General features: G+C 39.9%; 1 protein-coding gene across 1 annotated transcript in view; it reads right to left on the bottom strand.

Annotated features, from left to right (window-relative positions):
* The window catches only part of HCN1 (hyperpolarization activated cyclic nucleotide gated potassium channel 1), a 405,582-nt gene extending 402,019 nt beyond the window's left edge, over positions 1–3,563 (bottom strand). The window contains exon 1 of the mRNA XM_044232186.1: positions 3,002–3,563. Within this exon, the coding sequence (XP_044088121.1) occupies positions 3,002–3,408 (407 nt within the window). The 5' untranslated portion in view covers positions 3,409–3,563. The remainder of the gene's footprint in view (positions 1–3,001) is intronic.
* Positions 3,564–23,484: the final 19,921 nt, after the last annotated feature.

The raw sequence follows: 23,484 nt of genomic DNA, 5'->3' as shown, positions 1-23,484 counted from the left end.
TGAGCACCAGCCCGGCCACCAGAGGGAAGTGGAAAGGGACTTGCCCTGGAAGTCATCCTGGAAAGGGGATCATCAGCACAGTGTTAAAGTCCTGACACACCCTGGTGTAGCGGGCTCACAATGCATGCAGCAGTATGGGGCTGACCGAAGAGCAGAAGGAGTAAACTTCCTTGGCCATGCAAAAGCTTATGAGAGTATCAGTTTAAAAAAAAAAAAAAAAAAAAAAAACTTTATTTCCCGTGTCTCCCCATCCTTCCATGGAAATTTATTCTTGAGTGTCTCAAGAATTCTCAGTGGCTAAATTATTACTGAACGTAAGTGTGGCATTGTATGAATCATAGCAAAACTCTGCCCTTAAAGTGTCTTTTTCAGGAAGGAGCCTGAGGTGAACAGATCATAATCATAACATTTCTATTATGTTAGAGATTATTCCCATATTGCTTCCCCTTTAGGAAAAAAAGTAATGTTAGAATTTTGTCTCTCTTATTTCTGCTTTTGTCATTACATTATCCTGACATGTTAAAGGTTTTGAGAAATCTTCTACTGGTATTGAGAGCACATAAGAATATTAATGAAATAATAAGATTTAAATGTCTTAACACATGCAAATAAGTATGTTCATAATTACTTCCTTAGTTTTTTGTTTTAGAAAACTGTATATATTGTAATTACGAGTTTTAAAATCTTTTTTCACATACGTTCTAGTTAAAAACCTAAACCTAGTCATTGTTTACTTTATGTCTATCATTTCCTTTTTCCAGTGATGCAAGAGAAAATCAAATATCACAAACTACTCCACACTGCAGTTTATGTTTAGGGTATTACCTCACTTTTAAATCATTTCTCATTTCTTTGAAATGTATGATAAAAATAAACCATCATCTAATTTCAATTTATTTATTTAGTAACTTTTTTTTTAAACAGAAATTTTGTCTCAGATGACTCACTTGAGAAAATGTGGAGAATCTTTGATTTTATGAATTTCATTCATTCAAAAGATACCAGTGCAACATTCCAATTCCTGAACGTTGGCCCAATGTTTTTATCCAGTAGGTGGGGAAAGTTTAATCTTTTAATATATGCCACCATGTTGAAAAGAGTAATCTCTTTTCACATTATTCAAGAAATAAAAGTATTATAAGTAATCAAGAGTGGTCACTTAATTGAGGTACAATTAAACAAAGTGTAGCATTTTATTTGCATGTGAATAGTGAACCACATAGATTTCTGCAAACACCACGCTTACTTTTGTTATTAAGACTAAAGGCTGCTTCCATGTAAACTTTTTTCATGATAAAAAGGTAATAGGTTGCAACATATTTCCACTGAGGATTGAGGGAGAGACAATATTCTACATCTGACGTTAACCTTTAAAATTCTAAAGAACATGACAATCTAACACAGCTTAAAGCAAGGTCATTTTTTAGTTTGCTTCTATAAGCATCTTCCTGATGAAGGGAATATGCTTGATTATTTAGTAGATCCTCTCAATGTAAACATTCTGTCAGTCCAGCTCTTAATTTGACATAGACTATGTCAAATAGTCCTTAGCTTTGACAAGGCTTCCTGTGGACTTTGTTGCATGTTTTTGCAAATAAGAACCTTAAAATGATACAATTCCTAAATTCCATTCACTCTATGCATTAATAATAGAGGCTACTGATTTCTGAGACAATATATAAATTTCAAAGAAGGTGAAGACAAGTCACTCCAAGGCTCTGTGTGCCAGGAGTTGGGTTTTCCACAGCCGACGTCATTCAGAACTGTGGACAGCTCCTACTAAGGCACCGAGTTGATGGCAATTTCCCTCAAACATAGCTCAAGGCAGTGCTGCTTTCTGTGGCTCTATTTGTTCGCTATTTAACAGACGTCTGTTAAAACTGCCTAGTTCGCACAACTACTCCTTCCCCGGAGTCCTTTTCGAAAGAGTTCCGTTAAATAATAAATAAATAACAAACGCCACCCTGAGTTTTAGCCTTTTCAATGGAAAGCCCAACCTTCCCCGGGAGCTGCAGGGTGTGCGCACGCTACTAAGAGGATCTACTTCACGACCTTCATTCGATAATCTCTAAACACGCTTCTAACAGGAAGAATACTTGGGCGACAAATAAGGTGGGGAGACGACTTCATTTTAATTCTCGGAAGCAGTTTCGCTGACCGCGGACAGCTCTCTGCCCTTGGCCCCCGAGCCGGGAAACGGGGGAAGAGATGTCTGAAACGGACTCGGAGTCAAGGTCAAGAAAGGGTGTCTCTCGGTTTCGGGAAGGGGGCTCTGGAAACGCCCCCCGCCTCTGCTTCGGGACCTCGAAGCTTCCTGCGCGCCGCTGCCCAGCCTGGCAGCGCCCGCTCCACTGACACCTCAAGTCAGGGACTCTCCAAGCGCAGACTGCCCTTCCTCCGCCTGCCAGCCGCTGTTCTGAAGAAACGCGCTGAGGATGCCCAGTGCCTCTAAGCAGATGAAAAACAGATTAACATTCCCCAGGGGCGAGAGCGGCTGGAACCGCGAGGACCTGTGAGTCACTGTCTCCGCTGGCCCCATCCTCTCCAACACCTCACGAGCGCCTTTTTCCCCTTCTGAGGGACCCACTTCTGGGGGAGCAGCGCGAGGAAGGGAGTCACCCCAAAGGCGACTTTTTGGCCGCTTCCTTACGCTTTCCTCTCCGAAGTAAAAGTTTTTCTGGCACAACTTAGCATCCTCCCATCTGGGGGGTCACCGTGGACTTCTTCCCCGATGTGTCCCCAAAGTTCACGAGGCAAAGGAGGCGAGCGAGCCTCCCCGGGATTCCCGGGCAACAGGAGCTCCTCATCCCACCCCCACTCGGCGGAAACTAGTTGAAGAGTCGAGCCCGATCCGCCCGAGTGGAAGCCGCCGGCAGCGCCACCCCCTGCCCGCCCGGCAGCCCCTCCCTCCGAGTCCCCGGGCGCCCCCTCCCAGGCGCGGGGAAGCGTGCTGGAGGGCGCGCCCGGAAGGGAGGGTGGGGCGGCGACCGGGAGTCCTCACCTGAAATCGCTGTAAGGGTGGATAATCCAGAAGCCTGCAGTTTTAACCCTTTCCTGCTCCTTCTCCACCGCCTTCTGGCTCCCAAACATGCGGAGGGAGAATTTGTTGACCCCGGGCTGCAGCATGGAGGTGAACTGCCTCTGCATGAAGCCGTACTGCCGCCGGGGGCCCTCGGCGTCCTCGAAGCCCCCGGCCGGCTCCTCGCCGCCGCCGCCGCCGCCGTCCACCTTGAAGCACACCGAGTTGCCGTGCTCCTTCGCGCCGGCCCCGCCGCCCCCCGGAGGGGTGCCCAGGCGCTTCTCGGCCGCGGCCGACCCGGCGCCCGTCGCGGGCGCCTTGGCGGGGAAGACGCTGTTGCCATCGTCCCGGCTGTTGGACGAGGAGTTGGGCTTGCCGCCTCCTTCCATGCCCGGGGGACGCGGCCGGCGACGGCGCGGGCTCCAGACTCTCTGGCCGCCCGGCGCCGGGGGCTCGAAGCTGAGCTGGCAGGGGCCCGAGCTGGCTGCCGGCGAGCCCGGCTGCCCGTCGCGGCGGCGGCGGCGGCGGCGGCGGCTTCTGCTTCCCGCCCGCGCCGATGCTCCCTGCGCGCCTCGCTCCCGCCGCCGCCGCTGCCCTCAGTGGCTGCGCTCCGGGCTCCGCCGCGGCTGGTGCTGAGGCTGAGGCTGCCCGAGCGAGGCGAGGCTTCACTCAGCCCTCGCGCGCCAGCGCCTCCCCTCGGCTGCCCTCTGCTGGCCGGAAAGGGTCTCTCCCCGCCCGCACAGCGCGCACTCTCCCTCCACTCTTGCTCCACTTCTGCCCAGCGTGACATTGAACTCGGGAGCCCTCCGAGACATTTATCTGTACTTGTTGTGAGAGGCTCGGTGCATGTTTGCACGGGAGAGGAGAGAGAGAAGCAGAGACGCAAAGAGACAGAGAAAGACTCAGCTAGCAGATGTCTCTGCGGCCAAAAGAAATAAACACCCTGAAACTCACTGAGACATTGTCACACTGTCTGAACGCCTGTTAGAACGATGTTAGATAGGAAAAGGGAGAGAGGCTGTCTCTGCATGCAGAAAATTCACGTGTAAAGCTGGATGTACATAAGAAATTAAGATTTGATCATGGATAATAAATTTCATGAGTGAAAGGGAAGGGGTGTTTGTGTGTGTGTGTGTGTGTGTGTGTGTGTGTGTGTTTTGGAAGAAGGCAGACCGCAAAAGGGACTAGATCTGGATAATCAGGAGTATTCAGCTGCTTGAGGCTTCTCAGATGAAGATGTGACACCAAGGGACAGACAACTGGCCTCCTTACACTTATCCTTGTTTATTCTTCCCCAGCGCCTTGAGCAGGAGATGGGATTTCTTTCTTCCCAAGGCCATTCGCATCAACACACACGGGAGCAATCTTCCAGCTGCCAACACTGAGAAAAATGTGTTAGGGAAAACTCACCAGAGCTGACCTATCTTTTTAGATAAGTTACGCAATCAATAAAACACACTAAGAGGCATGCATGTTGGTCAGTGTTCACCTACACCTCGCCAGGAAGCCAAAATGTCTTGGAATTTAGGCAGAACGTAGTCACCATTTCTGAAGGGGGAATGTTATTCTCAAGAGAGACTTTAAATGTGCTACTGATGCTGAGGAAAGCATTCTGAGATTCCTCCTATCCCCTCAGTGTCTCTCAGACACACCAGATTAGTTAAAGGAAGCAAGATGTGCTGCCAAACTCGCCAATCACTCAGCAGGGCAGCCCCAGAGTCTGAGAGCTTCAAGACTCCCAAACGTCCCAAAACATCTGCTCCAGATCCAAGCATTGCCTTCCTGCCCACAGCCTCTTTGAAGGAAATCCTGTCCTGCCAAGAGTCTCCGAATCTAATGGGTTCCTGTCAGTTACAGACACACTTTGGGAGGCAAGGAGGGAGCACCTCCCGGAGGGAGTCTATGGCTCACTGGCAACCAATGACCTAGATGGGGGGGTGGGGGGAATGGGTGGGGTCGATCCAGGCGCCTTCCTGGAAAAACTGAGCAGCAATAAAGGAATTAACAATGGGAGAAGCAAGGCTAAAGGCAAAAGAAGACAACTGGATGCCCTCAGGAGGAGTTAACAGTCTGAGAAAAGAAGCAGAGAACAGAGAAAAAAGTGGAAAGCAGCAAAAACAAGAAGTCATTAGGCCTCACTATTCTAATTCTGTAAGATTCCCCTTCCCATTCTACTTACCATAGTCTATGTGAAATCTCCTTTTTCAGTGAGCTCCATCCTGACTCAGACACCATCTGTTTTCAACTAATCAAAAACCAGAGCCCTAAGAAGTAAGTATAGGTGGCCAAATTTCAATGGTAAGAAATGGGGAAACTAGGAACAATATAATGCTCTGATCTAGTCGAGTAGGGACTCTGGAAATCCAAGGGGTCGTATAAGGATACCAGGTGCCAAGGACAGAAGGAAACCAAAGGGATGGATAAAAACAAACACTGCCTAAAGCACAGTTCTTCCTAAGAAAGGCCCGATTACTCAGGCAGCTTTTCTTTATTAGACTAAAGATGTTCCCTACTTTTCTCTTATTCTGCATGCTCGCTCCTCCAATCACTCTATTTTCGGTCATGGGTATGACAATGTATATTTTAACATAAATTTTAAATTTTATAATAATTTAAAAATATACCATCTAAAATGTTATGCTAACTGAGTTTAAGTCAGTTTCTCTTTTCTTCTAGCCAATCCTTTTATTTGTTCTAGTTCGGCTTAATCTTAATCATGACCAGGCAGTTACATGAGTCAGAATTTTTCTCAGTTTTGATGTCCGTACTAAACTAACAGAACAGGATTGCTTAAAACATGCATTCAGAATACAATAAAGAAACGTCTACGTAGGGTCAGAGAGTCAAGTCATCGTTTGCTCCAGGTACAGCGTTTAGGCCACCATCATTCATTTAAACTCTCAGAAAAATACATTGTTTTTTTAAATTTTGAGAATGTGTATGTTACATTCATTTATTAACTTAAAAGATGTCAGCAAGAGAAAAGTCAACTTTCTTCACTTGACTTTCAGACTGTTGATTTAAAGTTATTTAGAATGTAGACTTAAATAAACTTAGAGCTTGAAAAAAGATTAAAACAGAATAAAAGCTATAAAAGAATGAAAGCCATGAGAGACACAGACAGACAGAACCAGCAAATATATTTTAAAACATTACTCAACTGGGGTGCCTGGGTGGCTCAGTCATTAAGCATCTGTTCAAGTCATGATCCCAGGGTACTGGGATGGAGCCCAGCATCAGGGTCCCTGCTCAGCGTACCTCTCTCCCTCTCCCACTTCTTCTGTTTCTAGTCAGTCTCTCTCTGGCTGTCTCTCTCTCTGCCAAATTAATAAATAAAATCTTAAAATAACTATATAAATAAAATGTGATCTAATCATGAAACTAGACTTCTGGGGCTAGAATGGATGAATTTCTTCCATTATTTAATTTTCTCTTTTACTTCTGAACTCCTAGCATGAGTTAGAAAAGGTTGCTGATCAAGTTAGAAATCAGGGACTGATTATTGCTGGAGCAGGATTGGGGAGACAAGAATTACAGATAAGAGAGCTAAGTTAGGCTCTGCAATTCTTTATCTTGACACTCCCCAACCCCGGACCTAAATTTTACTTTCCTATTGTCACTTCCTTTTCTCTATCATCCCATCTCTCTCCTAAGCCACTTCAGATATAGGTGTACCCCTCCAGAACAAGCCTAAATTTTTAGGATAATTTCTTTTAGCAAGATTCCATGTCTGTTCAAAGTCTCTCAGGCTGAAATGCACTGGGCTAAATTAGCATGTTTTGCTTTGTTTCTTTACAGTCATCTTAGAACTAGGACCACCATCATGTCTGACTCTATGTCATTAGATGTCCATGTCAAAGTGCCTTGTACCTCAGAGGAATCTGATGACTGAGAAACCCACCACTTACGGGTCCATTTCACGAGAATCTCCCATCAGTGGTTGTAACGGGAGCTGCTCAGTACATACAAGGATCACACATCTTTTAAAATGTTCTCTGTTTCCTTTAATACTCTGCTTAAGATCAAGTTGCAGACAGCAGCAGAAGATTAATATGAAACTAAAATAAAATCTCTATGCAGCAGACGCAAGTACATGTGAAATGAGACAAAAAAGATAGATGGGCGGCTTGAAGTTTGACAGCTTATTGGAAAACTCTCAGTGAAACTTAAAGATTTCAAAGATAAAAACATTTTAGTCCTCTTGGTGGGGTAGATATGTTAAACACACATTTCACACATAGGAAAAGGGAGTCAGAGCTGTTTCTGTTGAAGAAGGCAATGGTAAGGAAGGCGAAAGGAATAATGCACTGCAGGCGACCTCCCAGGCTCTCTGTGTCTCACGCACAGGCAGACTCGCTTATTTATCTGGAAAGCAACTGGCAGTATCATGCTTCATATGAAACACTGAAGCTATTAATGTCACAACGAGACACCCACACCCAGCGTGGCTGCCACGCGTGTTTTTTGCAGTTGATAATATTGTCTCCCTACAGACACAGAAGAATGAACTGCTTACTGTTGTAACTGACAACAGAATTTTGCAAGTTGGTACAAAGTACACATGGAACAGTTAGAAAGTGAATGGATGGAGAAAGTTATCCCACACAATAACAATTGAAAAAGAACAGGGTAGCTGTCCTAATATCAGGAAAAATAGACTTTAAATAAAAAAAGGTATGAGGGGTGCCTGGGTGACTCAGTGGGTTAAAGCCTCTGCGTTCAGCTCGGGTCATGATCTCAGGGTTCTAGGATCAAGCCCCACATCAGGCTCTCTGCTCAGCAAGGAGCCTGCTTCCCCTCTGTCTCCTCTCTGCCTACCCCTCTGCCTACTTGTGATCTCTCTCTCTTTCTGTCAAATAAATAAATAAAATCTTAAAAAATAAAAGGTATGAGACAAAGGAGGAGATTATATATTAATAAAATACAGCAAGAGGATATGACAATTATAAATATTTACACACCTATGTCAGACCATCAATATATATGAAGCAGAAACTGACAGAATTAAAAAGAGAAATGGATAATTCTACAATAATAGTTCAACACTTCAGTACCCTACTCTTGATAACGGAGGGAAAAACCAGAGAGAAGAGAAAGAAAGTATGGAGGATGGAAACAACACAATAAACCAACTAGGTCTTATAGACGTATATAGAATATATCCAACACCAAACAGCATAAACATTCTTCTCCAGGGCACATGGGACATTTTCCAAAATAAGCAGTATGGTAGGCCACAGATTGCCCCCAATAGGTTTTAAAAAGTAGACAGCATACAGAGCATCTACTCTGACCACAATGGGAAGAAGAAATCCATAACAGAAATAAAACTAGAAAATTCACAAATTTGTAGAAATTAAGCAACATACTCTTAACCAATGGATCAAAGCAGAAATCATAAGCTAGAAAATACTTAAGGTGAATGAAAACAAAACCAGAACATACCAAAACTTATGGGATGCAGTGAAAGCAATGCCAAGGGGGAAAGTTTTAGCCATAAATGCTTACATTAAAAAAATAAGAAAGATCTCAAATCAACAACCTAACTTTACAACATAAGTAACCAGAAAAAGAAGCACTAAACCCAAAGCTATAAGGAGGAGGGAAATAATAAAGATTATTACAAAGATATATGAAATAGAGAACAACAACAACAACAAAAACCAATAGAAATAAATAACAAATCAAAATTTAGTTTGAGGAGCGCCTGGGTGGCTCAATCAATTGAGTGTCAGACTTTTGGTTTAGGCTCAGGTCATGATCGCAGGGTGGTAAGATCAAGCCCTGCAATGGGCTCCACGCTTAGCGAGGAGTCAGTTTGAGATTCTCTCTCCCTCTCCCTCTCTGCCTGCACTTCCGCCAGCTCACATGATCTTTCTCACTTTAAAATAAATAAATAAAATCTTAAAAAAAAAAAAAAAAGTTCATTCTTGGAAAAGATCAACAGAACTGGCAAACCTTTAGCTGGATGGAATGGGGGGGTGGAATTAAAACTACTAAAATCAGAAATTAAAATGGGAACTTTATTACTGATTCTACAAACATAAAAATGATTATAAGAGAGTACTATGAGCAATTGTATGCCTAAAAGAAATGGGCACATTTCTAGAAACATAAAACCTAAATCATGAAGAAACAGAAAATCTAAACAGATCTAGAACTAGTAAGAGGATTCAATAAAAAGTCTCCCAGGGAAGAAACGCCCTAGAATGGATGTCTTTACTGGTAAATGCTACCAAGTGTTTAAGGAACAATGAATACCAATGTTTCTCATACTTTTCCCAAAACCTAAAGAGGAAAGACTACTTTCTAACTCCTTCTATGAGATTAGCATGACCTGATACCAAGGCCAGATAAATATGCCAAAAGTAAAGAAAACACAGACCAAGATTCCTTATGAAAATTGATGCAAAAGTCCTCAACAAAATAATAACAGAACAAATTCAGTGTCATTTTAAAAGAATTATATATACATGATCAAGTGGGATTTATTCCTGAAGATTAGTTCAATACACACACACACAAAAATCGTTCAATGTAACATACCATAGTAACAGAATGAAGGAAAAAAACTTCCATGGTAATTTCAATTATTTAATAAGGAAAAGGATGTTCTTTATTTATACCAGCTTACTCTGTATTGGGCCCTGTTCAATGTGCTCCACAGAAATCTCAGTTAAAGTTCATGAGGCAAATATTGTCTCCATTTTGCACACTAGGATAGGAAAACTTACTAATATAAAAATTTAACATAGCTTTTATGAGGCAGAGCTACCCCTTGACCATGATCTATTTGACCCTAATACTGCCTGTGCTCCTAACTGAAATAATGTACATCTTATTTTAGTATTAAGTATATATCTATATACTTTTTTTCCAAATCCACATTTTCTTGACAATGAAAATCATTAAATGTTACTTTACCAGATGACAGAATGAATTAATGAATGAATGAACAAGACAAACTGGGGTTAATAATTTGCAACACTTCACCACTGAATTTTACTTTCCTTCTTAAAGTCATGTTCTCTTTTGACCTTCCACTTCCAAGGCCAAACCTCATGATCCATTGTCTGAGAGAGAGGAGGTGGTACCCTCACCAACAAAGAGGCCATTGATCAACTCTGCCACTCAGAGCTAACTTTCTCCTCCTCTTTAGCAAGAAATTTCAGAGAAAGTCTGGAAATGAAGTTGCATACTATTATAAATGAGACTATTATTGTTTTTGTCTCTGAATCAATTAGAACGCAAAAACTGGGTTAAAGGAAGTTATATTTTGTGATTCTGGTTGTCCCTAGCAATTGATAAAACCTTACATTTCAAGGTCTTGCCTATCTGTTTTGTTCTCTTATTCACCCAGGCCAATAGTGACCATTACTTTACACTGATCCATTCACATCCCCTCTTCTTAAGACTTTTGCAAAGGTTTTATTTTTATTTATTTTTAGCACTAATAGATTTGTATTTTAAAAAATGTTTTAGCATATACTATTTTATTAATTTACAAACAAAGGTTTTAATTTTAAGATAAGTGACCTGGAGTTAATTTTTAAGATAAGTGACCTGGGATAAATTTTTAACCGAAAAAGGAGGGTAAAGAATCACACAGAAGGGCAAACTTTGACCTTATTGGAATTGAGACATGAATTAAACAACTTTCCTGTATTCTGAAATATTGGTGTTCATTTAGAGAAACTTACTTTTCCTCACTTTTCTTTTTTGGTATATCTATTGGCTATGAATATTTTAATATTGCAGGAGGGAGTCATATACTGACTGTCTATAATACTTTTCTTAGTGTGAGAGCATTTTCCCAACTCCACATGATTACAATCCAGCTCCAATCACAAGACAAGCCAGGTCACTGGAGTTATTCTCCCAGAATCTGAGAACTTCAGCATAAACTAAGCAAGAACATGGGCAGCTGGAATAGAATTTTCCACAGTAACAAGGTAGAAGTGCAATCCTTTGTTTTTCCTACACATTCCATAGAGCTGCCCTAGTATATCTTGGTGTTCAGATCTTCCTTTAATAATATGAAATTCTGTGCTACTGTTCTTTATTTGTCCTTCTGGTTTCAATATCTACCCTTCCCTTCCCTCTATGTTTCCTTCAGGCTGACAGCCATGGACTGCATGACCAAGGATCCTATATACTCTGAACTTTCTCAAGGCCAATAGGAAGGAGCAGTAAAAGATGAATTCCCAGAGGAGAGAAAGAATAAGTTTTTTACACCCCTTATCCCACTTCCTCCCTTCTTTACCATGGTTCTTTCCTAAGCTTTTTTCTTCCATGGCCACAGCTCTTATTGCCTTCTTAATGGCTATAGCTTATGTCCATTCAGTAATAATTTTCTCCCTCTTGCCACTTTAGCTGTAGTAATGCCTTCCTGCTGTGCCTACTTCCAATATGGCTGCTTTACTATCCTTGTGGGTCTCCTTAACTTTGTCCATATCTCTGTATGCCATATCTCCTTCCATTAAAATATCCTCAGTTTAATCTGCTGAGTGTGCCAACATTTGCATGGCAAGATCTTGACTAATAAAACTTCCTAATATAGGTCTACTAGACTCCTTTGTCAGAGTTCCATCTGTTTCCCACATCAAAGGAGTCACAGGTACATCAATCTTTCTAACTGTAATCATCAAAACTGTTCATTTTCATTATGTGTATATGTGAAAAAATACTAACTAAATATATATGTATACTTCAATATGTGTTCTCTAAGAATATTATTTGGCAACACTTGTTTTTTTTTTTTTTTTTAGAAAAGCTTCTTAACCCATCTTTTTAAAACAATGCTTATGAAATCAACTACACATTTAAAACACATTCTTCCTATTCAGATAAAAAACAAACAAAAAACATGGTTTTATCTTTGATTTCTCGGTTCTACTTCCAACTTACATCCAATCTGTCAACGGTTCTTGTTTTCTCCAAATTCTCAATCTGACCACTTCTCACAACTGTCTCCTTATAATTTCAACTTGAACTCTACAGCCAGAGTGAACATTTTAACAACAGGAGCCAGGCCAGGTCATTCCTCTAATCTCAATCCTCTCAGGGAGGACTCTCCCCATAAAAGCCACAACTTGACAATGGCCTCTTAAACCCTGTTAATTCTCTGATCCCACTGCCTACCTCCCCCTCCCCCAAACTCTGCTTCAGCCATACAGCCCTCACTCTCCTTAAAGTCCACCAGGCACACTTCTGTCTCAGGACCTGGCCAATCCTGTTCCCCTACATGCAGTGTTTTACTCACACCTTACATAGGTGTTTACTTTAGGTGATCATCTCAGTGAAGTTTTCTGTGATTATTTTACATAAAAGGCAACCTCTTAGTTCTTCGATTTTCACCACTGCTCCAGATGCTAAGTGACATCCTCAGTATTTACTTCTTTATTTGTTAAATGTCTCCCCCACTAGAATGTAAGTCCATAGGATCTATCCACTGCTGTGTCTCCATGATTTAGAACAATAACTGTCTTCTTAGTCTTATTCAGTAAATTGTTTATGAGTAAACAGAAAAGACACATTTTCTCTCTTTGAGTTAAGAAATTCATAACAAAAGACAAGCAATTAGTAATTACATAATAATTTCAAATCTTATTTTTAGTACAATTGACTAAAGGCCTAAGGAGATATTCTGGTAAGAATAAAATTCTGGTAAAGTAAAAAAATTCTCTTACCTTTATCTACATTTTGTGTGGAAGTACTACATTATAGAACCAGGGTAATTTCATGCCAAATCATATAACAGCAATGAAATTACTCAGTCAGTGTTATAATTGAAAATTATTTAGGTGACTTAAGGCAAGAGAGAAATCACCCTAAATTTTAGGTTTGATAATATTTCTTTTCTAGAAAAAAGGAGAGATGTTGGTGTATTATTACATGGACACTAAAATGATTTTGTAAGGAAAGTCCTACGCATGAGCAATATCTTTAAAACAGATAACATTTTAGTAGAAACTGAAGTGGCAGTTTATTATGTTTTAGAAGTTGATAAAATTTATAATAGATTATATTTAGGTCTTTAAGAGTGTAAAAGATTAATGAAAGGCCCTTATTCATCAGAAGACGTGGATGTAGTTAAACGATACAAATCAAGTTATTCATCGAGGACCATTTCTTGACCAAACTGCTCAGGAATAGCAAGGCTTGGAAATAAGGCAAATTAGCATCCCAAGGGCAGTTCAAAAAGTCAGAAGCCTACAGATTCACAAATTACCAGAGCCTGAAGTAGCTTTAGGCAACTAGAGTTCTGGTCTTAGAGTTCAGTTCAAATAATTGGTACTACGGGTCATGAATTAATGAAAAACACTGTTTTATTTCTGTAGGCCGACTTTGGAAGCACTAACATCAGTTGGGAGTGTTGGTAAGCAGTGATTGGAAAATTGATGAATGAGCCGTCAGAAGCCTACTTGTATAAAGACAGAAGCTTCTTAGGAAAACTCATACTAAAAAAAGAAGACAGGTACCAGCGACCTGAACCACTGAAACAGCTGTTAGATAAAGAAGGATATAGTGATTTTGAGATAGCATTAGTGTCTGTCCCTTGACTTCACTGTTGGCCACATCATGGATGTCTGAGTACCCAGCAATGAGGAAATAAAAGAATTGCTTTGTCAACATGTACAAAACATAAGGAAAGGTCCGCCTGGTGGCTCAGTCGGTTAAGTGTCTGCCTTCAGCTTGGGTCATGATCTCAGGGTCCTGGGATCAAGCCCCTCATGGGGCTCCCTGCTCAGTAGGGAGCCTGCTTCTCCCTCTCCCTCTGCCTAACTCTCTGCCTACTTGTGCTCTCTCTATCTCTTTGTCGAATAAATGAATAAAATCTTAAAAAAAATAAAGAAAATTGATTATTGGCATCTTTATAACAGTGTAATACTAAAGGGGAGAGGATATCCTTACTAAAGGGAAGAGGACTATCCTATCCACAACTACTCAAAGGTATTCAAATATATACTTGCCACACACATAACACTATGGGGCTCTAACAACATAATGGCTACTCAGTGTCAGAACTGTTCCCTCTGAGAGGAATGAAAGATCTTGGAGTCCAACTGGAGATGTCTTGTCTATCATGCAGAAGCTGTTCACAGCAAGCTCCTCCATGCTCCCTGGAGCAACAAGCACCACAGAGAGTGGGCTTATTGGTGAACATAGGGGCCACACTCCTTCTGGACACTTTGAACATACTGGTGGTATCTTTTATTCAATGTGTATAAACATAGTTTTTTAAGAAAAATCTGGGACGAGAAATTAGCATTGTGATTTTGCCCTTTGATTATTTTCCTTAATTGGGAAGATAGTAATAACTCTCCTTCCAATGTATGTGTATGAATGTAAAACTGAGAAGTAATATCAAGTCAGTTCTAGTTTATTTAGATTAATAGAAACAGCAGTCAAATGGTGAAGTTGACTTGAGTGATTTTGTACTTCTTGGTGACCACTTCTCACCCAACAGCCTTCCAATTTCACTTGGAGTAGTGATCTCCCCAGTTGAGCTGTCTTGGTGGCACACTTGATTAAACATCTCTGTCCTCCCCTACAAAATCTAAAATGAGGTGGTTTTAAAAGCAAATCTTTCTTCTCCTCATTTTAGGAGAGGTAAGGGAGGAACACATGATCTGAATCCTTTCTCTATTGGGGTTTTGAATCCCAAGTACAGTGCCATAAAGACAGAAAAAAAAATAAAAAGAAGAAGAAGAAGAAGAAGAAGAATGGATAAGATTTTGCTTACGTAGTCCAGCAACGGCCCATGAATGAGACTTTTGAGCTCTTCCTGTCTCAAAAATAACCAGCATATACTTGGTTTCTGCACTCTCCAAGCTGATTTCTTCAGCATTCTCTTCAATCTTGTGGATTTTCTTTTTGCTAAAGTTAGTTTCTATGGCTTGTAACCAAATATCTTAATATAGAACTGGTGCCAGAAGTAGATGGTGCAAATATAAACTACTGTGGTCTATTGTTTGTGTCTCCCAAAACTCATATGCTGCAATCATAATCCCTAAGGTAATAGAATGAAATGTTCTTCTCATTTGTTAAAATTATGCTATTTTTACCCTTTCCCCACTAGGCCATAAACTCCATGAAGGGAGAGACTTTGTTTTGTTCACTGCTCTCATCCCTACAGTTCCTGGTATATGGTAGGTATTAAAGAATATATGTGCAGGGAATAAATTAATTGCAAAACAGTGACATAGTACGTCCACTTCTGACAAGGTACTCATTATGAAGCCAATATCTCTCAGTCATAAATTGGCCCCTCTATCCTGAATTCTGAGATTCCACACACCACATTCCTCTTTTGCCTTATGGGGAGGCTCTTCTAATAGGGAGGGCTGTAGGAGACTGGAAAGCTAGAAGAGAGAAAAGAAGGCCATTTCTCCTGTTTCCTACTTTTGTCTCCTTCACATAGCAATGGTTCTTTGCGGCACTGACACTGTTTCTAGTAGCAGCAGTTTGGGATAGTTTGTGGATTTTGAATATCCCATAACCTCCCAAGTATGATCTCTCAGAGGTGCAAGCACGGGTTGAGAAGGACCCCTTCCTCAGGAGTCAGAGCCAGGCATAAGGATGGTGAGTGAGAAGGCGGGGGGAGCTTCAGTCCTTGCTTTGTGCAGTTCCAAATATACAGGAATCTTAGTTACAACAGCAAAACTGCAGGTCTGATGAACAGAGAACTGATTTAAGCCAACACAATAGAGAGTCTAGGTTTCACGTGCAATTCCCATACACGAGCCAATTTATGGACCCTGAGCAACTTGATGAAGAGAATGTCTACATTTTAGAAAGGACAAAATTATGAAGCTGAATTAGATGGTTTGGCATTTGAGCCCTGGATTTTTCACCTTGTTATCCTCTTCATCCACAAAATTATTCTCCTCTTATTTCTCTACTTTGTCCTTTGATGACACCTTTTCTTCTCTCCTGCCCACCATTTCCAAACAAACCCAGTTCCTGAGGATTCAGACAACCCCTACTGTCAACAGTAGAGGACCTTGGAAGCTTCAGAGTCTTAACTTTAGCAGCACTGGGAGGACCCAGTAGTGTGTTACGCTTTTTTAAAAAATATGTAAACATAGGAGCACCTGGGTGGCTCAGTCAGTTAAGTGGCTACCTTTAGCTCAGGTCATGATCTCAGGGTCCTGGGCTCAAGCCCCATGTCGGACTTCCTGCTGAGTCCCTCGCCTTTTCCCCCTTCATTTGTGCTCTTTCTCTCAAATAAATAAAATCTTTAAAAGTAAAAAAAAAAAAAATGTAAACATAAAGAATCTTTTTCTTTTTCTTAAGAAGACTCTTCAAATTATATAAGATTCAGGTCCCATCAAACTTGGATCTGCTTCCAAAAAGGTGGCAAATGAAGCTTTAAAAAAATGCAACATTTAACAGTAGACCCAATGGAACCATAAACATGATTATTTATCCACTTCTTATCTGTTGCCAAAAGTCCTTATTAGTCCAAGACAGTGACTCACACTTATTGCCCTCCAGTGTACTCTGAGATTCAGAATTTATCCACAATTTTTTTTAAGATTTTTTATCTATTTATTTGACAGACAGAGATCACAAGTGGGCAGAGAGGCAGGCAGAAAGAGAGGGGGAGAAGCAGGCTCCCTGCTGAGCAGAGAGCCCGACACAGGACTATATCCCAGGACCCCGGGATCACGACCTGAGCCGAAGGCAGCGGCCCAATCCACTGAGCCACCCAGGCGACCCACAATTTTTCATTTTTAATAAAGTATGGAACACATTATTAATATTTTCAGCAGAACAAATCAGGAAGTGTTTGAGAAGTCTGCCTCATCTAGTAGTAGTATGCGAAGCGTGTGCAGTAAGTTGAGTTCTTACTGCAGTGCATGGTTAAATCTGCTAGATGACCAGAAAAAACTTGCATATTTTTCCCCAGTGTGTTTCAGACATTATGCATCTAACACCTCCCTTTCAAGGACAGCATAATGGCATTCACTGATAAAACAAGTTTGCTCGGACATGAGAAGCTAGAAATACCTCATCCTTCCAAGCCTCCAGTGAGAGTGGAAGAAAGAGGCAATGACCCTGCCAACACCAGCCCCTTGTTGTACTGGTTCACGTACTGGTTTCATGCTGGGGCCTGCAAGATACAAAAAACTTCCAAGCAGCACCGAATGACGTCAAAGTAATACCATGCAAACCTGTCGTTAGGAAGATGATGTTGAACACAAATGGGATGAAACTGAGAGGTTCTATGATATTACAGCATCTGAAACGTAGCAAAATGGTAAGAACATACAAAATCATAAAGCATAAAGCATAAGTCATTGAAACAATACTGGTGAGTTTTAACTTGTAAAATGTTACTGTAAAATGGTACCCTGCTATAGTTGAAAATATAGTACGTGCCTTTGAAAATAATTGGGCAGAAATGCTTACATATCAAATAGATAAAACTCTCCAAATAATTATTATTCTACTTGATTTCTTTTTTTTTTTAAAGATGCTATTTATTTATTTGTCAGAGAGAGAGAGAGTGCGCACATAAACCGGGAGATGAGGAAGAAGCAGGCTCCCCACTGAGTAAGGAGCTCCGTAACAGATTTGATCCCAGGACCCTGGGATCATGATCTGAGCCAAAGGCAGGCACTTAACCGACCGAGCCATGCAGGCATCTCTCTACATGATTTCTTTTTACAATTTATATAGCCAACATAAGTAATTGATACTAGATACAGACATAGAATCTTGAATTTTTACAAATAATTATATTTTTGAAAAATGTAAGTCCAGCATTAGAATAAAATGTATTCGTTAGTTAATGATGCTCTAAAAATTACATAATCTTAATTTGTTATTTCTTGGTGCGCCTTTTCTTTTTTCTGTTAAAAGCATCCAGCTTGCATTTTGATTATATGGTTGGCTAGCACCAGACCACCTGGGCAACAGGCAGAAGCATCTCTGTAGACTGCTAACCCAAATAAGCTGTTCTGGTAAAAAGAGCCAAGTCTAGCCCTAGAAGTCCTTCTCCCAATCAAATACTTATTTAAATTTAAAAATGCTGTATTTAAATAAAAAAAGTCATAGGAATCTCTCTAGTTTGTCAATCACAGGGAAAAAGGGAAATGGGGGAGTTCTTGGAGAACACAGGTGGTGATTATAAACTTAACCAGGTCTGGTGATTCTAGGTGCAGCTGCTGTTCCAGTTGTGCTCTCCCTGCTGGAGTAAATCAGTATCGCCCCTAGCATATGGTATGCAGCTGTTAGCCTACTAAATATTTTCTTCTCTAGGCCCAATTTTAAAAAGTCATTTCACCTCCAAAATAATTTTTGTTCTTCTCGATCACATATTTCCCTGCGTTCTGACATAATAATCTCCATTACGCAGAAGCCTTTTCAACACTCACTTGTATCCTGAATTAAGAAAAACACCAGAGAGATATTCTCCTAGCCTGACTGTAGCAGTAGATACAGCTATGATTTATTTGACAGCCATCCGTCCTCATAGCTTCTCATAGTCCTAACTTGGATCTTTCAGAATTTGACATATTTTAACGCTACTTTCAGCCAAACTGATTTTTCTGGATGGCAGATAGCTGACAGAGGCCCCTCTGGATAAAATTCCCTATTGTCATTCCAATGGCCCCATCTTCCCAGGCTTTGTCTCTCGATATTTATTTATTTATTTATTGTTCAATGAGACAGAATGTGTGACAAGCATTTGTTTCATGCTTTTAATTAGATTCAATACAAAACTGGAACAGCTGACTCAGATATTTATCTTGTGAGCCTGATTTATGCTTTCATGAAATCATAGTGTGCTCGATGAAGACTGGTGTCCAAACTCAACAGGAATTACAGTGGTATTTGTCTTTCCAAATGGCATCATTTAACTAAGGAATAAGGAAGGTTGGCTCTCACAACACAGTGGCTGCCAGTAACCCGAAGTGCACTTCTGAGGGATAGCTTCCTGCTGAGTATTTGCTGATAAACTTGGAACTGACATGCTGCATACATCAATTCAAATTTAGCTGCTTCAAAGATAAGAACATTTTAAAATAATACTGTTCAGAAAGGAAGAGTGATCAAAGAAGATGGCAAGTGGGGGGAGGGGAGGAGATGGGGGGTAGGTTCATAACAGGGTAAAAGGAGAGAAATTCCAGAGCAATTTCTTTTCTTTTCCCATCAAGACACTCTTGGCTGTTTCACTTCACCATTCTATTGCATCACCAAAATCACAGTCTTTGGACAACATAAGAATTAGCAGCTACAATACAACAAGAAATTCTAAAAGCTGAATCTTTCCAAACCCTGATGAGGGTTTGGATGATGTAGAAAGCTATTAATAACAAATAATGATTGTCCCATGAAAGTTTTAAGATTCATGAAAACCAGCAATGTTCTAGGTCAGGAATGGCAAATACTTAGCAAAAGAAAAAAAAAAAAAAAAAAGAAAGAAAGAAAGCACTCTTTTCACTTGTAACTTTGGACATTACTAATGGATCATGGCATTGAACCCAGATGAGTCCTAGGTAGCTTTTTTAATAGCACACTGGGAAGACCACCTCCTGGTTATAATTATCAAACAACACAACACTTACTACTCCTCTCCCTTCTGGATGAAATATGGACTACGGAACGCAGTGTTTCCTTTTACCTACACTCTATTCTCCCAACATCTGCAATAAGTGTGTCTGAATTCATGGGGGGAAAATGAGATACACATGAAAAAGAAAGGATTTTTCACCAAAGCTCATTTGAACACTTTTATAATATTGAGTTAATTTTTGTTCTTTAGAAATCAAACTAATTTATGGTAAATACTCCCACTTTTAGCACAGTACACAACTCCTACATTACAGGAAATGAACTGTTTCCATTTCTCACCTCCTATTCATTAAAAAAAAAAAATGTCTTAGATGCTTTGATCTCCATATAACAATCACAAAGGAAACAGGTCATTTCAAAACATAACTCTATATTTATTTATGAAAGTTTCTCCACAGCTTAATTCCACTGTCGAAGTCTGCCTTTTCCATGGTATCTCATGTTTCTGGCATTCTTACACAATTGGTATGTCTAAAACTGCCAAGTATTCTATTCATTCTTTTTGTATTTCATAACCAGAGTTCCCAGCGACTGAAAATTCTAGGGAAAGATGAGAAACAGCAATAATCTATTTTTTTTTTCCTTTCAGGCAAGTACATTCCAATAAATGGAAATCCTGTGCAAAATGTAAAAAGTAATTTTATCGAACATATTATGCACATTATACATACAAGCCTGCCTGACTTATTACAAGATGCTAATGTTTCTAACATTATGTTGACCAGGGAATATGCTTAATAAATTACAGGCCGGCCAAAGACACTGTGATTAAATCTGCTAGAAGCCTTATTGCTACTTCCCAAAGGAACACGATTCTAAAATATTAAATTATTTCTTACATTCCCAATATTTGTAATGTAGGGTAGTCTGTGCCAAATATTCTACAGGAAAAGGTCACAGAAGGCCTTACAGTAAATATATAATCATGCCCCTGATATTGTTTTTTAACTAATAGAAAAATCTGTCACTTTAAAAATTATTTATGGTTTTATTATATTTTTAAAAATTGATACCATCTTACCAAACATATTCTGAAAGCCAGGTGTTTAATGTAAAATTTAATTATTTCAATAAATGATCAATACAAAGAAAAATGAACTTTATTTGTACATGTTTGGGATACTTGATCCGTAAGTCAGGCATGTATTTCTTTGTTATGTATAGATTTTCAAAGAGCTGGAATTTTGCAGATATAAGCCATCCTGAAGAATGTAAGAATGTAATGATGTAAAAATGTAAGATGGTCGAGCTCCCGGCTCAGTGGGAGGCCTGCTCTCCCTCTCCTGCTCCCCCTGCTTGTGTTCCTTCTCCAACTATCTGTTAAATAGAGTCTTCAAAAAAAAAAAAAAAAGAATGTAAGATGGTATTGATGTAAACTCTGACAGCAAAATATAGTTAAAAACAAACTCTTGAGGGACGGCTGCGTGGTTCAGTCAGTTAAACAGCTGCCTTCGGCTCTGGTCATGATCCCAGCATTGTGGGAGCAAGCACCACATCAGGCTGCTTGCTTAGTAGGGGGCTTGCTTCTCCCTCTGACTCTGCCTGCCATTCTCCCTGCTTGTGTTCTCCTGACAGATAAATAAATAAAATCAAACAAACTCTTGGGGTGTCTGGGTGGCTCAGTTGGTTAAGCATCTGCCTTCAGCTGATGTCATGATCCCAGGGTCCTGGAATCAAGCCCCGCATCTGTCAAATAAATACATAAAATTTCAACAAACAAACACCTCTTATCCTTACTTTTAAGGGCCTTTCATTTAAATATCAGCAATATTTACCGATTTTATGTAACACTCTAATTGTAAAGCATTTTTTCCCATGAAATAATAAAAATACAGGATTATTTCCACCTGGGGAGCTTGATCAACATTGAAATGTTGGATACTTGCTTATCCCTGAAAGATAATGGCCCTTAATTGACACATTTCATCTGGTATTTTTTCTTATCTCATGGGCTGTTAAATCACTCAAAGATTTGAATTCTATGGTTGTTTTGGATGAAATTGAATGATTTCTTCACATTGAATATTCTAATAGCACCACACATGCTTATTCTTGCTCTTCTATTTTTCCTTCCTCTTCATATTCTCCTTTTCCTCACACTCACTCCTTGCCTCTCAATTAAGAGCAAAAAGGCAAGAACCCTTGTTCTTATGAGATGCCTACCATATCCCAACCACTGAGTTTTTCTGTTACCTCATTTAGTCTTCTCAATCATGCTACGTCAGAGACAAAGTTAGGAGACTCTTTAATTACCTCAAATTGCAAGATGTAGCAGACACAGGATTAAAACCCTTTCTACTTCTCTGAGAAAGCAGTTAGTGGATTAGGAGCAGTGTGATAACTGGCTCCCAGGCGTGTGTAGGCGCTGATAGACCTGCATGCAAACGCATAACGTAGTCAGTTTCACATTTAGGAATGCTTATGTTCCAAAAGCTCTTTGGTCAAGCCACTAGTTTAGAACTTAGCAAATAAAATAAGGCTATGCATGCCATGCCAAAACACATATCAGGTAGATATTACAATTCAACAGAAGAATGATATTAGTAATGTCTTTACTGGACACCTCAGTGGCATCATTCCATTCTCCTAACCGCTATATCTTTGTGAGTGATCTACTACTTTTCTTCAGTGTAAAAGTGCTTTAAAAAAATTTTTTTTAATCCTTTCTTAATTTTAGGCAGCATATATATGCATTGGTGCCTCTGAATAAGAGCTATATACACTAATATGAAATATTTTCTTAAAAATATTTGAGCATGGTAAATGTGGTGGAAACTCCTAGTCCTTACATTTTATTATAACCGAAGTTAATCTTATGTATTGCTTTATTTCTCCCACTCTTTTTCTGAGGCTTGAATCTTTCTTAGTCACTGCTGCACATTAAGAACACTGTTCTTTGTCTGCACTCCCACAATGCATTCTTGCTCTCTCTCCTCCTTCCCCAAACACTCACAAAACAACTGCTTCCTTGTAGTGTGTGTGTTGCTTCTAAGCCAAATTTAGTAGAATTTTATAAATGCCAACAAAGCATGGGAGGGCTGGCAATCCAAACACGATTACCATGTTCTTCGTTCTGTACAGCGAGGCTTTTAGAACCTAATACACAGAGATTTTTTTTTTCTTTTGGGATGTTGTATGAAATATGCATAAAAACCAGTCTGCTTGAAGTCAGACAAAATGGATTAGTTTCTATTCCCTCAGCGTACAGCTGAGTGACTTTATTCTTTATCTTCATTTATAAAATTGGGAAAATAATATGTATTTGCCAGGATGGTGGTAATGACTAAATGAGAATATGTTTAAGGCATATAAATATTGCATGTGACAATAAATGAGAGCTCTATTTCCATTATCCCACTTAGCTTGCTTTCCCAACTGGATACACATTTTTAAAATCATTCAATCTTCCTAGCCCTTTATTTATAATTATATATAATGATTGTGCAATAACCAAAAGAAATCACAAAGCAAAATGTAAAATCTTTCATAGAACATTTGGTATGTGTATGTTGGGGTCATATGTAGACTGCCAACAAGGTATATAAATGGGCCTGAAAGGAATTAGAGAGATTTTTTTTTTATTGACAACTCAGCTATCAAGTAATTTTTTTTATAAAATAATAAAATGATAGCTTGAAACATGCCTCAGAATATGAATAGCCTATCCTTAGCTGAGACCAGGTTTAATGCCACTTGTCAATTTTCTTTCTTCCATTTTCTTGAGCTTCCATGTCTGTTTTATGTTGGTGTTATCTTTCTTTAAAAAAAATGTACACAACGTCCATTGCCCACACACACACACAAATCTCTTTACCTTTCCTTCCAGCTCCAAACGTCTTTTCCTCTTTCGTCATTTGCTTTCTTGATGCCTGGTACCA

The sequence above is a fragment of the Neovison vison genome, chromosome 1 (assembly GCF_020171115.1).
Source record: "Neovison vison isolate M4711 chromosome 1, ASM_NN_V1, whole genome shotgun sequence".
NCBI classification, from domain to species: Eukaryota; Metazoa; Chordata; class Mammalia; order Carnivora; family Mustelidae; genus Neogale; species Neogale vison.
The sequence above is the reverse complement of the archived record's forward strand: the minus strand, read 5'-3'. Positions and strand labels throughout refer to the sequence as shown.